General features: G+C 47.6%; 1 protein-coding gene across 1 annotated transcript in view; it reads left to right on the forward strand.

Moving 5' to 3' along the window:
- Positions 1 to 330: 330 nt before the first annotated feature.
- BDH1 (3-hydroxybutyrate dehydrogenase 1) overlaps positions 331 to 17,301 on the forward strand; it is a 34,128-nt gene continuing 17,157 nt past the window's right edge. The window contains exons 1-4 of the mRNA XM_045539995.1: positions 331 to 472; positions 6,734 to 6,859; positions 15,532 to 15,601; positions 16,364 to 16,474. Coding sequence (XP_045395951.1) covers positions 6,777 to 6,859; positions 15,532 to 15,601; positions 16,364 to 16,474 — 264 coding nt within the window. The 5' untranslated portion in view covers positions 331 to 472; positions 6,734 to 6,776. The remainder of the gene's footprint in view (positions 473 to 6,733; positions 6,860 to 15,531; positions 15,602 to 16,363; positions 16,475 to 17,301) is intronic.

A 17,301-nucleotide genomic window follows, 5' to 3' on the forward strand; every position in this document is an offset into this window, starting at 1 on the left:
AGACAGTAAACACGCACAGGACCTGGAAGGAACCTCATCCTCACCAGGGTTTTCCTTGCTTCCGGGAGTGGCACCTTCTCCTCGCCCGCAGTCCGGGGCCTGAAACCTTTCCGCAGCCTCTGCCTCCCCTCCCCGCCGTCCCGCCGTCCGGGAGGGAGATGGAGGTGGAGATCTGCTCCCGGCTTGGGGCCAAGATGGACGGGCAGGAATGGGTTAATCCCTGGCTGGGTGACTGGCAAGCGGAGGACCTCCGAGGGAGGAGGGCCGGGCCGCTCCGGGGCCGAGGGCGAGGGAGGCGGCGCAGGAGCACTCCCCGCCCCGCGACGCCCACCGTCGCGCCCCGCCCGGCGCGGCCCGAACGCGCGCACTGGAAGTGTGCAGGCGCCTCCGGGTGGCAGAGGCGGGAGACAGCCGGAGAGCCGGTAGGGGGCTTCGAGAAGGAAGCCACGGCAGCGCCCCCATCCGGTTTTGGGTAAGAGGAAGGGTCCGCGTTTCTGCAGCTCAGGCGGGCGGCCCAGCGCCCTGTGCTCGTTCGGTTTGGCCAGGCGGGGCCCCTTAGCCCAGTAGCCGGGATAGGATGGGGAAGGGGCATCGCACCCCTGTGGCTGCGGCAGGGTAAAGACAGGAGGATGGGCCGATCTCGCCCAGGCCAGTCTCAACTCCAGGTGGTCCCCAGCCGCTGCCCTCCGGGTTCCTCTGCCCGCGTCTCCGGTGGCACGGTCTGGCGTTTATTATTCGGAATAATGTGCCCAGCAGGAGGAAGCCCTGGGTTGAACACGCGGCCCAGCGGCTCCCAGGTGAAACCCTCGGGACTCATAGTTCCCTACCCCAGGCCCCAAGATAGGAATGAACCGGCCAAGGTCACATCGTACTGAAACGCCAGGACCGAAGCCCGGAGTCGTGCCTTCCAGCCCCGGGCTCGGTGCTGCTCCCTTCCCGACCGCAGCTCCCCGGTTCGGATCGCGTCCCTCCCCCTCCTCCCCGAGGCTGTGTTCTCGGGGGTCTGGGGGACTCTCCCTCCCCGTCCGCTGAGCCCTCGGGAAGGATTCCGGATAGCGGTCGGCCAGCCAGTCCACACGCCTGAGCAAGACCCGAGCCGGGGTCTGAAGGGCGGGGTGGGTCGCAGGGCCGGGGAAGGAGGAGGAGGGGGGCCTGCTGGGGATGCGGGCGTGGCGGCGGGCCCAGGTCGGCCGGCTAGGGGCGGGGTCCGGAATCTCGGCGGCTCACGGGCTGGCGCGAGGACTACGGGGCTTTGTCTGGGCGGTGCCGCCTCGCCCAATGAGGAGCGCGCCCCTGGCCTAGCCCCTTTGGCTCCCCGCCCGCCGACCGGCAACTGGGGACCGCGGCGCTGGGATTGGCTGCGCTGCCCACGGCGCGGAGCTAGGCGGCGCCTGCGCGCTGGAGGGGGCCTGGGACCAAGTGGGTCTAGGCATCCTGATGGGGCCCGCGGGGTCCTGACTGTGCATCCTGCGCTCGGCCACTGCAAGACTGCGCCCAGCTCGGGGAGGGTTTGGCGCTGAGCTTGGCGTTGAATTCTGCGCGGCTTTTTCCAGCCAGTCGGCTAACTGCCCAAAGTCAGCTGATGCAGAGTCACCCGCCGTTCATACTTTGAGGGGTTGCAGAGGCATATATTCCATTACAGAAGGCTGCCTGCAGGCCTTCTGCCGCCAAGATCTGCTGTGATGAGCAAATGCCCTTCCTTTTACTAGATCCGTTGGAGGCCGGCCCTGTACAGAGCATACATACACCTGGCAAGCCAAAAAGCTGACCTTTGAAATTTGCATAGCTTTCATATTCACTCAATACACCTTTATAGAGTCTCCACTTCCTGGCAGGTGCCAGAGTAGATATTTTGAGGAGCCAGAAGACAGTGATTCAACATGTAGATTCTGTCTGTGGAGTGCTCACAGTCCAGGTGGGGATTGGTGGTTGGGGGCTTGTGAATGGTTATAAACAGAAATCCCTCTAATACTATCCTGACTAGGAAAGTGATATTACAAAGGCACAGAAGGAAGTAGATTGGGCAAAAGATTGATTTTTTTATTTAGGCGGTTAGGAAAGGCAGCTTAGAGTAGGTGTTATTTGAACCAGCTAGGACTTGGGCAGATGAAGACAGATTTGGTATAGCATGGAAGTTGGAAAGTACAGGGCTTCTTGAGGGGTGGTGTAGCAAATGGTTTAATAAGAGTAGATGAGAAAAATATAGTTGCAGATATGATTGGGGGGGCCAGGTGAGGACTAGACATACTCTGATTTGAAATGTGGTAAGCACTTGTGAATAGAAAGGCTCCTTAATTCATCAGTTGTGCTAATGTCATTTTTTTTTTTTTTTTTTTACTTCTAGGCTAAAAGTCTTGGAAATGTCTTTGATTCTTCTTTCTTTCACATCCCACATTCAATCTGTTGGTAAATAAACGGTGGTCAGCTCAACCTTCAAAATAAAGCCAGACTCTGAACAATTCTGGTTAGAACTTCCATAGTTTCTACTAGGGCTGACAACCTTTTTACACATTTCTAAGGAGCACCTTTTCACATTTCACTGGAGTTGTGCAGTGTACAACCTGCATAGCTGTACATTGTGGCCTTGGATTACATCCATAGCTTCTAACTGGTCTCCCTACTTCTGTTCTTGTCCATCCTCAATCTGTTATTAACCCAGTGAAAGTTATCTTATTAAAATGTAAGTTTGCTCATGGTACTCCCCTGCTTAAAACTCCTTTTTGAAATATTATGTGCCTATTGTGTGCAGGGAACTGTACTATGTGTTGGAGATACAACAGTGAACAAAACAAAAGTTTCTCTTCTTAAAGAGCTTGCATTTTAATGGGACTGAAAGACAACAAATAAGATAAATAAGTGCAATATGTAAAATGCTATGATGTGGTAAGTGCCAAGGAGGAAAATAAAAAGGAAGCAAAGAAGGGAGATAGAAAATGTCAGGGTGGGGGTGGAATTGATGGGTGGCCAAGGATGTCTTACTGAGTAAGTATTTGAGTAGAGGACTGAAGTGAGCCCTGTGGATATTGGGGGAAGAGTGTTCCAGGTAGAGGGAACAGTAAGGGCAAAAGCCCTGTAGCAGGAGCTGGCCTGTTCCCAGGACAGCAAGGAAGCCAATGGATCAAAGTGTGACCTACCTTTAGTGCATTTTAGTCAATATTGTTTTGGTGCCAGGTAACAGAAACTTTAACCTTGCTTCAAAAACACAGAGAATAAAGACACAGCATGCCTTACAGAGCTGGAAGACAGGAGGGCAGCTGCTGCTGTTGCTTTTCTCTTTTCTACCTCCATCTCTTTTGCTTTCTGCATGTGTGTCTTCCCCCCCCCCCCCCTCTCTCTCTCCCTCTGCAGATTGGATTGGCTTTCTCCCTTTCTCTGTGGCTTCAGGGCCCAATGTAGTGTAGCTGCCCTCCCCAGCAGCCAGAGCACATGTCCCTGCCCCACAGAGGCTGGCTGGCATTCTTTTACAGTGCCAGGGGACAGAATGATGGGTTCATCTTGAGTCTGGTGTCTCTCCCTGGCCCAGTCCTCCATGGCCAAGGCTGCAGTCTCTCAGTCCAGCTACAGCTGCAGAGGCCAAATCTGTGGGGGAGGGGCAGGCCCAAGAGGAGACGGGGTCAGGTGAGCAGGACAGACCTCCAAGAAGTGACCACTGTAAAGAGTGTTTGTGATTTGTTATCTGAGGAGAACTGGCCATCAGCCTAATCTGGTGACTACAATGTCTCTCAGACTAATCAAGGTGTCTGCATTAGGTGTGCCTTTGCTGAGCTGGGCTATGCAGTCAAATCCTTGGTCTTTAATGAAGGTCTCTGTGAAACAAGCTATAGGAGTGTCATCTGCACTTAACGGTAAAATGGTGGTAAGAACATTGTCTACTGTATCATTTCATGTTCCTATATAATTCTTTTGTTCCAGAATGATTACCTCTCAAAGGAATGGTAGATGTCTTTCTGAATGTGGGCTTTAAAACTTGTCAGGTTTCCATTTTGGGTGACTTCAAGGATGGTCCCCTTGACTGTGCAGTTATCATGCACAGCTGAGCTGGGCTGGAACTTTCAAGCACGACTATACTAAATGATCAGAGGGGAAATGGCCAAAGGATAATATAGATCTGTCTGGGTAGGGATCTCAAAACTCAAATGACCATAGTGTCCAGGCAATTAACAAAGGTGATGTGGGTAGTTTTAAGATGGTAGGTGCAAGCTGTTTGTATTGAGTTCCAGCATAACTTAGCTGCCTAGTTACATTGCTTTTTAAAACACTAGGCTGGCCAGACAAATCAGCTAAGTAGTGCATGTTGGAGGCAGGCTGCCAGTTGTCAGTCTTTGGGATCTGATACAGGAGCTTACTGGTGTTAAGCTCTTCAGTGTGGGGTCCCTGCCTAAACCTAGTTTACCCTCCTCAGTGGAACAGTACCTTCCCCTCCCACTTGGTAGTGCCAATGGTCCATCTAGATTTCATGTCCAGAAACACAGGAGTCCTCTTTCCTGCCTAAGGCCTGCCTCCTGTGTTCCTGTTTCCTGTGGATGCCCTGCCTCTTCTGAGAATGTCAGTACTAAGAATGTCTGCCTCTTTTAGGGGAGATGCTGCTGCCACCCACAGGAAAGCAGCCAGCTATGTCCTCTGCAAGATAGTCATGCAGGATGCAACATGGTGAGCCCAGCACCAGGACAAGGATGCACACACTGTTTTTTTTTTTTTTGAGGGGCCGTGTGTTCCATGAGTTATGCATTGACAGTGGGGAGGGGTTGCCCTTGAGAGCAGACCCAGGTGTTCTTATCATTAGAAAAATTTCATTGAGATTACAAATTGACATGTGAGAGTACAGATTGATTTATTTTGTAACTGTGTCTTATGAGTTCAGTTCCTGGGGATCAAACCTCCTGAGTCCAGTCATCCTGGGACAGCTAAGTACAGCATTTCAAGGCTAACGAGACTGTCCCCCACCCCCACAGGTCCTCTGCTTTCTCCTTACAGCACCTGCCTCACACAAATGTTTCTATTCCTAAACCAAAAGGCAAACGAGTAGCGTTTCAAGTTTGAGAACTTAGTGTTTACGGAGAATACAGGCTGACTTTCCACTCCTGAGAGCCTCCTTGTGTCAGGCTTGTCCTAGGCATTGAGGATTTCCTGATGATCAATATAGATGAGGCTTTTGGCCTCACTGGGCCTCTGATCTATTAGGAGAAAGTGATGGAAATAAACAAGCTAATTTTGGATTAAGATAAGTGCTACAGGAGTGATCTCAGAGACAGCAACCTCCGTGTGTTGCACGGGCGCTACTTCAGCAAGGGGGTCAGGGACAGCCACTCTGAGGCCTAAAGGGTCAGAGGACTTGGCATCCAGGGTAAGGGCAGAGCGAAGGCCCAGCTCTGAGGCAGGAGATAGCTCAGCCTGGCAAGGAACTGTCAGAAGGTCAGCCTTGTCCAGGTGCTGTGAGCAAAGGGGAGGGTGGCCTGGTAAGGTTAGAAAGGGAGGCGTAGGGCAGCCCCAGCAGGCATGGAGGGGAGGATTTAAGCAGGGGAGTTGCATAAACTGACTGGTGTTATAAAGATCTCAGCAAAGTACGGTGTGTGGGGGCAGAAGCACAAAGATAACACAAGCCAAAAGCCCCCTGCCTGCTTTCCTCTCCTGGGGATTAAACAGATTAAACACCTTCATCTGCCTCCTGCAGTGCACATTGGCTAGTGAAGGAACTTGCTACTGACCTATTGGCCCAGGAGGCTGGTAACAGTCAGGTTTGGGGTGGCAGCAAACAGGCAGGCGGGAGCTGCCTCCCAGGCAGTGCCTCAGGACTGGAGAGAACAATGTGACACACTACAGCCAGGTCGGCAGGGAGAGGCCAGAACCTGTCTACCAGGAAGAACAACAGCTCCCTCAGGCTCTCCTGGCCTCACTCAACTCCCACCCAGCTCCCCCTTCCCTCCATTAGGCCTGGAGAAGTCACTGTTTACCAGAATAGGAGGGCAGCTAACTGCACATGTTAACTGACAGTTAATAACCCATGGCTAGTCACTGTGCTAAGTAGCCTTAAGGCACCAAGGGATACATGGACATATTGCAGTAAGGTTGATTTAACCTCGAATGGGGAGAAGGGGGAGATTGTGTGTGTGTTTTAATTTTGATTGAATCTCTCATTTTGTAGCTCCAACTCCATGCTGTAATGAGTCACTGATGAACTCAGCCTCAGCCAGAGCCCCTGTGTTTGTCGGGGCCGGGGCAGCGAGGTGGAGAGCTGGGCACATGGTGGGTGGCGTGGGGCTGGACAAGCTGCCTGCAGAGGTATGGGGGCACATCAGCAGTGAAGGCTGGTGCCCTGGGTCACCACAGGTGGATGTTTTGGTAGGTATGAAGAACACAGACAAGGCGCAGGACACACTGAGTCAGAGTCCCCAAGAGGTTAGGTCCCCAAGTCTTCTAGTGGATGTCTGGTTTGGGGATCACTGCTTTGTGCCAACCTCTCCATGTTTCAAGTGGGTGATGACCCGTCCAGGGTTGCCCAGCACATGGGTGGCACAGCCAGAGCCAGAACCCAGGTTTCCAGACACCCTGGCTCCTGACTTTTCCCATCACATGGGGCTGCAGCTTGAGAGAGGGGACCGCCTGCACCCAGGACTGGACCTGGGTGGAACAGAGCCAGCCCTGTTTGACTTTCACAGGCTGAAAGAAGCATGGCCACTCTGGCTAATCCCCTGAAGGCAACAAGGTAATGCTGAGGGTGCATTTTGTGTTTCAGAACCACCAGGAGGAAGTGGGCCATTCAACCTCTCGTTGCCACAATGCTGGCCACCCGCCTCTCCAGACCCCTGTCACAGCTGCCCGGAAAAACCCTAAGTGTCTGTGATAGAGAAAATGGAGCAAGGTAAGCAACTAAGGTGGAGATGGCCTTGAGGGTCACACTTTCTGGGCAAGCAGAGCCTTTCACACATGGACGATGCAGGTGGTGATGAGATGTCTCTCAGTACCTGTGTCTACAGGCAAAGGAAACCCAAACATGTCCTTGGAAGACAGACCTTCTCAGGACTCACAGGACAAAGAAGAATATCTTTCACAATGGCTTCTTAAAAACCTCTAAAAATCACTTTAGACTTGTACAAAATTTGCAAAAATAGTACAAAAGGTTCCCAGATCCTCTTCACCTAACTTCCCCAAATGCTGAAACCTTACACAACCATAGCGCAATGATCAAAATCAGGAAATGACCCTTGACATACCACTATTAACTAATCTACAGACATTATTCAAATTTTGCCAAGTGGCCCCAGGATGGGCCTTTTTCTGGTCCAGGTTACAATCCAGAATCCCACATTGCATTTAGTTGCCATGTCTCCTTAGTCGCTTCCTTTTGGGGACAGTTCCTCAATCTTTTTTGTTCATTACCTTGACACTGTGGAAAAGTACTGGCTGGTTATTTTGTAGACTGTCTCTCACATTGGTTAGTGTGCTACTTCCTCATGTGTGCATGCTCAGCAAGAAGCCTGTGGCAGTGAGCGGTGCGTCATGTGTAATGAGGTACATGATGTTCATCTTGTTCATGTGTCTCATTACTTTGGTCACCTGGATAACTGCTCTTTTCATATTTTACATGTGAAACCAGTTAACTAAAATGTCCTGAGACTTCACTGAACTGTGCATGACTAAAGGAAGCATTGAGTACAAATTAGGCAGCTCTTCTCTGAGAGCTTCTGGAATTGCTTTTTCCAAGGGGGTTCAGTGGGCTCTGCTGCCACATTTTACTCTTTTGCAGCCTGAGGAAGGAAAACATTACGAATGGCTTTTTCTTTGTTATATCTGAGGGGAGTGAAATTGAGTGTTAGGTTAAATTCAAAGTCCCAGGTGTTAGAAAATTGATATTTTCTATGTCAATAAATATGTTTAGAAGAACATGCTTTTAGTAGCATTTGCTTAAATGCATTTCCAAGAGATACAGAGGGGTGGCTTGGAGATGGGGCTTCAACTCTCAGAGGACACCACATGAGGAGAGTTTAGAAAGGCTCCTTCTGCAGAGGTGGCAGGAAGCCATTGCCATCCAAGAAGGGGTGGACCCTAGCTCTGTTGAAGGGCTTTTGAAACATGATTTTCTGTAATTTTTTTTTCAGTGAGTGATTCATAAAAATGGCAAAATCTGTCTTAATTGTGGCTTTTAGAGATTTCTGGAAATTATTTTTTATAAAGGAAAAACTAATCCCAAAAGAAGTTAAAATAATTTACAAAGGTTTTGTCCTCAAATTAAAGGGAAGTGAGGCATTAGTAAAGCTTCTGGCTCATTTGAGAGGAAAGAGGCTGTCACAGGGAATTCTGAATCTTCTGGGTGGATTGAGAAGTAACTTGGTTAGGTTGAGGGGCGTGGCATGGGGGACAGAGTGGTCAGGACAGAGCTGAGTCACAGTACATGGAATGTCCTTAGGGTGAAGGCTTTGGCAGCATGGAGGGAGACCCAGGTGCAGAAGGAGGCTGGCATGGTGGGTGATCACTGTGCCCAGGATCTGACAGGGATCTCAGTGGTGGGGGAAACTTTGGCCTGATCATTTGGCTTGAATCTCAGATGGAAAGGGCTTCATACTGCAGTCCCCACCTGTGGGTGAATCCTGCCAACAGCATCCTTAACAAGTGACCCGTACGGTCTCTATTTGAATATGCCCGGTGATGGGGAGGTCCGTACCTCACAGCAGGCCTCCTGTCTTTGGACAGGTCTGTTGCACAGTTCTTCATACTGAGCAAAAATCTTTTCTCATGTAAATCCCACTCCTTCTTCTTGGGTCTGCCTCTGTATTCATACCAAGCAAGTTAATCTTGTCTCCTGAGGGACACCAGGCCACCCCAATACCTGCCTTCTCTTATTCCATCTGCATGTTTTTTCATTGCATATCTCCCATGGTTTCCCCACTTGGCATCCAGATCTCTTTCTGGAATGATCTCCATTTAGCCTGTGCCCCTTCTTAAGATGTGGTGCCCCAAGCAAAACACCCACTGTTGTTTACATTCCTCAGAGCAGGGGTCACCCAGTATACCTGCCTCTGTCCAGAGGAAAACTTCCCCAGGAGTGGCCCATGTGGCCCCAGCCCTTGCCCCAACACCTGACAACCCGCTATGCTTACTGGTTCTGCACGGCGCTCAGATTTTGGCTCTGGCACCCTTGGGGCAGGTGGCTTACTGACTCATTCCCTACTCAGAACACTACCTCCTGGATCCTGGTCACACACACCAGTGCTCAGCTCTGCCAGCCCAGGTGTGACACGTAATACTCCAGGGGCAGCCTGACCTGGGCAGAGTGGAGAAGGGTTCTTGCCTCCCTTATCCTAGTTTCGTGCCTGTCAAGCCTAGGCTCACATATTAGTAGCTTCTTTTGGCAGCCACATCACACTTGTGCTTCTTGGTCGACCAGACTAAATTTTTTTCACTGATGCTGCTGTGAGGCCATGTTTTTCCCGAGCTGCACCTGTGCACAAGCTGCCACTTGTGTCTGTCTTAAACCCCACCTTGTTAGATTAAGCCTGTTAAATCAACTCCTGGCTGCTCTGAGCAGAAGGATGGGTTACTGGTTATTATTGCTGATTCATGAGGGGGCGATAAAAGGGATAGAAAGCAGGCTGGTAAGAGAGGGAAGAAGCCAGAATTAACGTCCCAGCGATGGGGGGAAGCTCTCAAATGTGTCCTGGCAAGTTCCCAGATGCCAAAGCTCTGAGGACCAGCAGGTTCTTTCACAGTCCCTTGAGTAAGTTCCTGACGGCACCTCTTCCGCCCCATGATTCTGCTTCTGGGTTAGGGCAGAAGTCAGGAAGCTCTTGGCCTCCGAATCTAGCAGTCAACCCTTTGGGATTCCACCCTTCAGAAAGTGTACTAACTAGCCCGAGTTTAACTTATACCACCTGTGAGACCGGCCTAACTGTTGGTCTAAGTGACTTGGTTGACCAGCTGCTTGCTGCCACTGCAGGGCCCTTCTGAGCAGAGAGGACCCTCTAGGGAAATACACGCTATTTTATGTGATGGGACTTGGGCCTAACCCCTTAGGGACACTCTTAGCCCTGGCAGGCCAGTGTGTTGGTTAATATTGCCTCACTCTAAGAGAGCAGAAATCCCTAGAAGTCTGGAGCTGATGTGGCTTCATGGTCTTAAAGAAACAAAGAAGCTCCTTGTTTCTTTCTGTCATCCTAAGGGTGGCTGTCACCTCAGGGTCCAGTGATACTCCACCTTCAGCCTCAGTGCAGGCAGGAAGAAGCAAGGCAACATGCAAGAAGGAAGTGGCCACACCTGCATCAGAAAAGAAAACTGTGCCAGCAATCATTGCAGCTTCTGCTTGCACCTTATTGGCCAGAAGTGTATCACATGATCACTCAGTGAGGACATTGCTACCCTCAGACAAAATCCAGATTTTGTTAGTGAGGCAGATGAGAAGAATGGACATGGGCAGGCAGACAGCAGTGTCTACCACAGCTGACTGCTGGGCTGTGACTCAGAGCTGATTTTGTTCACAGAGATATTAGGGTTTTGGCAGTAAAGATGCTCAAAAAGGAAACCCCTAGGGGGATTCTGCACCCCCTACCCCCAATCCCAGGCAGTGGTTTTGAACGTTGATTGCAGGTTAGAATCACTTAGAGCACAGTGAGGGGAAAAATATCCCCTGGGGATTCTGATTTAATTGTTTGGGGATGAGTCCAGGTGAGGGAATAGTTTTAACAGCTTCCCTGTGATTTTTTAAAAAATCATTTTATGGAGAATCTCAAACATATACAAAATTAGAAAGTAGTATATTGATCCCTAGTGTACCCCACACCCAGGCCTGCATAATTATCAGCACATGGCCAACCTTGTTTCATCTATGTCCCCACTCCTCCCCTTACTGGGTTATTTTGAAGCAATTCCTAGGCATGATATTTTATTTACAAATATTTTAGTATCTGTCTCTAAACAAGAACTCTTTTTAATAATATAACCACACAACTATAATTACATTCCCGAGTGATTCCAATAAAAACCAGGGAGGAGAACCTGAGAACAATTGCTCTGGACCTAGATTAACCAGCCCTTCCCAAGGACCTCTTGTACTGGAATCACCTGGGGTGAATTAAATATGCAGATTCCCAGGGGCCACCCTTTCCTACTGAATCAGAATACCAATGGGAGGGAACTGGGAGTCTGCATTTTAACAGGCTCCCCAGGTGCTTGTTAACTAAAGTTTGAGAATTGAGGTGCTAAGGTCTTCCCACGGCTAAGGCCCCTACGTATTGAGAAGCAGCCTCCAGCCAGGGATCCCCCGGCAACTGTAGGAGCTCCACAGCGAGAGAAACTGGAGCAGGGTGAGGCCATCCTAGCAGTGGCCCAGAGGGAAAGGCTGAGAAGACAAGCAGTGCCAGGAGGGTACTCTCATGCCAGCTAGAGCCACCCCAAGGTATTCATAGCCCTGCCTCACACACCTTGTTAGGGTTCTGCCTCTCAGAGGATGGATGTGGAGAGTTGGAGCCCTGTGCTCTCTGGAAAAGTAAAAATGTGCCATTGACAGCTGGATATGAGTGGTAGAGCCTGGTATTACATACCCAGAGTCAGGTTCAGGTCTGGGTATACTTGAGAATGGAGAGGTGTGTTAGAGAATGTCTGACAACAAGTCAGTCTGAAACAAGCTGTTTCTTTTGCTGAAAGCTTTTTGTTACTTTTAAAAATGTCTGGTAATAGGAATGGGGTGGCACTGTCTCAAAAAAATGACCCTGTCTCAAAAAAAGCAAAAAAAAAAGCCTGCTCTCTCTAGCCAAAGGACCAGCCCAGTGAGATAGAATTAGTGGGTTTATTCCACGGATCCAAGAATGGTTCACTATTTGAAAATCAATGTTATCCAACAAATGAATGGGCTAAAGAAGAAAAATCACATTATCTTACCTAGCAATGTAGAAAAAACAAAATTTAACACCCACTGATGATACAAAATCTTAGAAAAATAGAAGCTGGACGTGGTTGCTCACTCCTGTAATCCTAACCCTCTGGGAGGCTGAAGCGAGAGGATTGCTTGAGCTCAGGAGTTGGAGACCAGCCTGAGCAAGAGCCAGACCCATCTCTACTAAAAATAGAAAAATTAGCCGGGCATGGTGGCGCATGCCTGTAGTCCCAGCTACTCAGGAGGCTGAGGGCAAGAGGACCACTTGAGCCCAGGAGTTTGCACTCTATCCGGAGTGCACTCTATCTGGAGTGACAGAGCAAGACTCTGTCTCAAAAAAAAAGAAAAAAACACAGAAGGGAACTTTCTGAAGCTGGTAAAGAACATCCATGATAAACCTATAGCTGACATTATACTGAATAGTGAGAGACTAAATGTTTTGCTCCTAAGATGGGGAACAAGCCAAGGATATTTGCTGTCACTACCTATCCAACACAGTACTATAATTTCTAGCCAGTGCAATAAGGCAAGAAAAGGAAATAAAATTCATATAGATCAGAAAATAAGAAATAAAATTCTCTATTTTCAGATTACATGATTGTCTGCATAGAAAATCCCAAAGAATCCACAAAAAACTCCCAGAACTGGCCAGGTGCGGTGGCTCACGCCTGTAATCCTAGCCCTCTGGGAGGCCGAGGCGAATGGATCACTCAAGGTCAGGAGTTCGAGACCAGCCTGAGCAAGACCCCGTCTCTACTGAAAATAGAAATAAAAATTATCTGGACAACTAAAAATATATATAGAAAAAAATTAGCTGGATGTGGTGGCGCATGCCTGTAGTCCCAACTACTCAGGAGGCTGAGGCAGAAGGATCGCTTAAGCCCAGGAGTTTGAGGTTGCTGTGAGCTAGGCTGACGCCATGGCACTCATTCTAGCCTGGGCAACAAAGTGAGACTCTGTCTCAAAAAAAAAAAACAAAAAACTCCCAGAACTAATAAGTAAGTTTAGCAAGGTCACAGGATACAAGATAACACACAAAAATCAATTGTATTTCTATATACTAGTAATGAACATGTGGATATCAAAATTAAAAACAATACCATTTATAGTTGCTTAGAAAAAAGGAATACTTAGGTGTAAACATAACAAAGCATGGATAGGATGCTTTACTATATTCAGGGATTAGAAGATGCAACAAAGTAAAGATGTCAATTTCCCCCAAATTGATACACAGGTTTAGCATAATTCCTATCAAAATCTCAAGTCAGATTTTTTGTAAAGACAAGATTATTCTAAAGTTTATACGGAAAAGCAAAGGAAATAGAATAGGCAAAACAATTTTGAAAAAGAAAAATAAGATAAGAGCTCATAGATCAATGAAACAAAATAGAGAATCCAGAATTAGGCCCACACAAATATGCTCTACTGATTTTTGACAAAAGCCCAAAAGTAATTGAATGGAGAAAAAAATAACATTTTCAAAAAATGGTGCTAGAGCGATTAGACATTCATAGGCAAAAAACAACCACAACAAAACAAACTTTGGCCTAAGTCTCACATCTTATGTAAAAATTAACTCAAAAGTGCTCATAGACTTAATATGTAAAACATAATACTACAAAACTTTTAGAAAAAAATAGAAGCAAATCTTTGGGCTCTAGGGTTAGGGAAAGAGTTCTGAGATTTGACACTAAAAGCATGACCCATAAAAGAAAAAATGCATAAATCAGACTTCATCAAAATGAAACACTTTTTTGCTCTGTAATAAACCCTGTTAAGAGGATAAAAAGGCAAGTTACAGATTAAAAGTTATGCATTACCACATGTATAACAAACAACTAGCATCCAAAACATCTAAAAACTCTCAAAATTTAACAGTGAAGGAACAAACAATCCAATTAGAATATGGGGAAAAGACATGAAGAGACATTTTACCAAAGAGAATATACAGGTGGTGCTATGGTCTGAATGTTTATGAACCCCTCAAATTTGTATGCTGAAATCCTAACCCCCAAGATAGTTGTAGTAGGAGGTACAGCCTTTGGGAGGTGATTAGGTCATGAAGGCAGAGAGCTCAGGAATGGGATTAGTGCCTTTATAAAGCAGGCCAGAGAAAGACCCCTTGCTCCTGCCATGTGAGGCTAGAGTGAGATGACATCTGTCTATGAAGGAAGTGGACCCTCACCAGACACAGTCTGTTGGCACTTTGACCTTGGACTTCCAAGCCTCCAGAATTGTAAGAAATAAATTTCTGTTTATAAGTCACCCCATTTTGTTATTGCAGCTCAAGTGGACTAAAACAGATGGCAAATAAACATGAAAAGATGTTCAACATCATTAGCTGTTAGAGAAATGCAAATTAAAACCACAATGAAATATCATGGTATAGTTTTCAGCATGGCTAAAATAGAAAATAGTGACACCACCAAATGCTGGCAAGGACATAGAGAAACTGGGTCATTCATAATTGCTGCTGGGAATGGAGAATGCTACAGCCACTCTGGTAAACAGTTTGGCAGTTTTGTAAAAAACTAAACACGCAACTACCATGTGACCCAGCAATTACACCCCTGGGCATTTATCCAAGAGAAATAAAAACATGTGCACAAAAACCCATAGAGTAATGTTAATAGCAGCTTTATTCATAATATCCACAAACTGGAAACAACCCAGATGTCCTTGAGTGGGTAAATAGTTAAACAAACTGTGTTACACCCATGCCATGGAGCACTACTTAGCAATAAAAAGGAACAAACTATTGATACACAACATCTGGATGAATCTCCAGAGAATTATGTTAAATGAAAAAACCAGTTCCCATTATACTGTGTAATCACACAAATGTCCATTTGTATGACATTCTTGAAATGACAGAGTTACAGAGATGGAGACTAGATTAATGGTTAAAGAGGGTGTGGGATGGGAAGGAAATAGGTGTAGGTATAAAGGGTGACATGAAGCATCTTTGTGGCGATGGAAATGTTCTGTATTCTTGCTGTATCAATGTCAATATCTTGGTTGTAATATTGTACTATAGCTTTGTAAGATTCTGCCACTAGGGGAAATTGGGTAAAAGGGACTTGGCATCTCTCTGTATTATTTCTTAATTTCTTAACTGCATGTGAATCTACAATTATTTCAAAATAAAAAGTTGAATTGAACAGAGCTTTGGGGATAGGAAGCTTAACCTACTGGGAGTGAAGACATCAAATTTGCAGAAGGCTTTAACAAAGCCGTATCACCGAAAGGATAGTGCGTGCTTGCATTAGTCTGAAATATTACCTATTTATGTCACCTTGGAAAGCAGAAAATGGAACTTTATTGGAGTGGGACACAGAACAGTCAAGTTTTGACAGGGCCTTCCAACAAAAGTAGCTTCTGGACTGGCTTTATGCTCAGGAAGGGCCTTGCTGTACAGTGGAAAAGATAGCCCTCCGCAAACACGGGCTCACCTTCCAGCAGCCTAGCAGCGCTGGTGAAAAGAGGGCCTCTTGCTCAGCCCTACCAGCAAGCTGTCTCCAGGAGCCTGGTGCGGGCAGACGGTCAGTGCTACTTTAGGCTGGGTGGTGGCTGAGGGTCCTCCCAGTTGCTTCTGCCCCGGGAGCAAGGTCTGGGACCACTAGGGTGGGACCACAGCCCCATGCTCATGGCTTCCTTTTCTCCTGCAGACGCCCACTGTTGTTTTGCTCTGCCTCCTTTAGCCCAGTGAGCCGGACATATGCTGGTGAGGTGGACCCGGTGAGTGGAAGCCGAGCTACCTGGGAACCAGTCGGATGGTCAGAGCCCTTCCCCCTGACCCTCCGGCCCTGAGCTACCTTCAGAGTAGGGCTTTAGTGCTTCCAGGGCATTCGGAGCTACTCTCTCTCTTACCCCTCCTGCAAAGCCCCCGTCAGTGAGACCACACACCCTTCTACATGCGGGAAGCAGTAATGAGGAAGGTGTCAGTGGAGATCTGGAGGGAGCCAGAACTCCCATTTCCCGCCCAGCAACTTAGGGGTTAAGAGTTTAGACTCTGGGATCTCTGCCTTAATTTCAATTCCAGCTCTATCACTAACTACACTGGGCATTGAAAAAATACCTCTGTTTCCCCACCTGTAGCATGGTATAGTAATCATACTTACTATATGGGGCTATTGTGAGGATTAAACAAGAATAGTCCTTGTGAAGTGCCTTGCACATGGTAGGTATTTAAGAAACACTAGCTTTGATGATAAAGATGATGAAGACAATGATGATAATGGGATCATACATGAGGAAGCTGAGATTCTGAAAGCAGAAGTGATTTCTCCAAGCAACACTGTTAGTGTTGACAGTCTGAGTTAAAACCTGGTCTCTTGATCGTGAGTCCAAGCTTTTTCAGTATACCATGGTTCTTCTCCACACTCGGGGGCCCTGGGCCACTCAGGAAGCACCAACTGTTACTGGCCGGAGGGTGGGAAGCCTGGTCACTCTGCCTCAGGACCTTGGCTTTCTAACGTGGGGTCTGACCTTCTAAAACAGGTTGGCAGCAAAGCTGTCCTGGTCACAGGCTGCGACTCTGGATTTGGGTTCTCCTTGGCCAAACACCTGCATTCAAAAGGCTTCCTTGTGTTTGCTGGCTGCTTGATGAAGGTAAGAGATGGGTCATCTTCACCTTTGCCCTTTACACATAGTCACTGTTTCATGGCTTTAAAAAATTGCTCTCCTAACAACTGGCTCATCTGTTTAAAACAGCCTGTACCTTTTCCACTGGCTTTGGTCTCACTTGTTCTTCATATAATAGCTTTGTTCATCCATCCATCCATCCATCCATCCATCCACCTACTCATTTGCCAAATGCTAATGATGTGCCTGACACTTTGCTAGGTGCTGTAGAAGAATAAGACCTGGTCCCTGCCCCACAGGAGCTCACTGTCCAGTGGTGAGGGGACAGCCATGCATAGACACAGCTGAAGAATTAGAGTGAAGAGGATTTTCAGGGATGTGCAAGAATGTTCAATGAGAGTACGTAAGAGGATTGATTCTGGGCCATGGAGCGTAAATAATGCTGTCATAGGTGGGGACTGATAGGAATGAATTGCCAGACAGAAGAAATAGCCTGAGCATAGGCCTGAAAGCACAGGGTCATTTGGGACACATTGAGTGGAATGAAGGGACTGACACATGAGGCTACAAGAATAAGCAGGGGAGAGTTCCTCAATTGAGAGAGTTGTGCAACCATCGCCACAGTCCACTTCTGGAAAATTTCCATCTCCTATCTCTCACAATCTCCATCTTGACCATTTACAGTTAATCCCTACTCCCTACCTCTAGCCCTAGGCAGCAACCGATTTCTATTAGATTTAGGTTTTCTGGACATTTCATCTATATGGAATCATATAGTGCACGCATGGCCTTTTGTGCCAGGCTTCTCTCACTCAGCATCATGTCTTTGAGATTCATCCGTGTTGTAGGATGTA

Source organism: Lemur catta, chromosome 1 (genome assembly GCF_020740605.2).
Source record: "Lemur catta isolate mLemCat1 chromosome 1, mLemCat1.pri, whole genome shotgun sequence".
NCBI lineage: Eukaryota > Metazoa > Chordata > Mammalia > Primates > Lemuridae > Lemur > Lemur catta.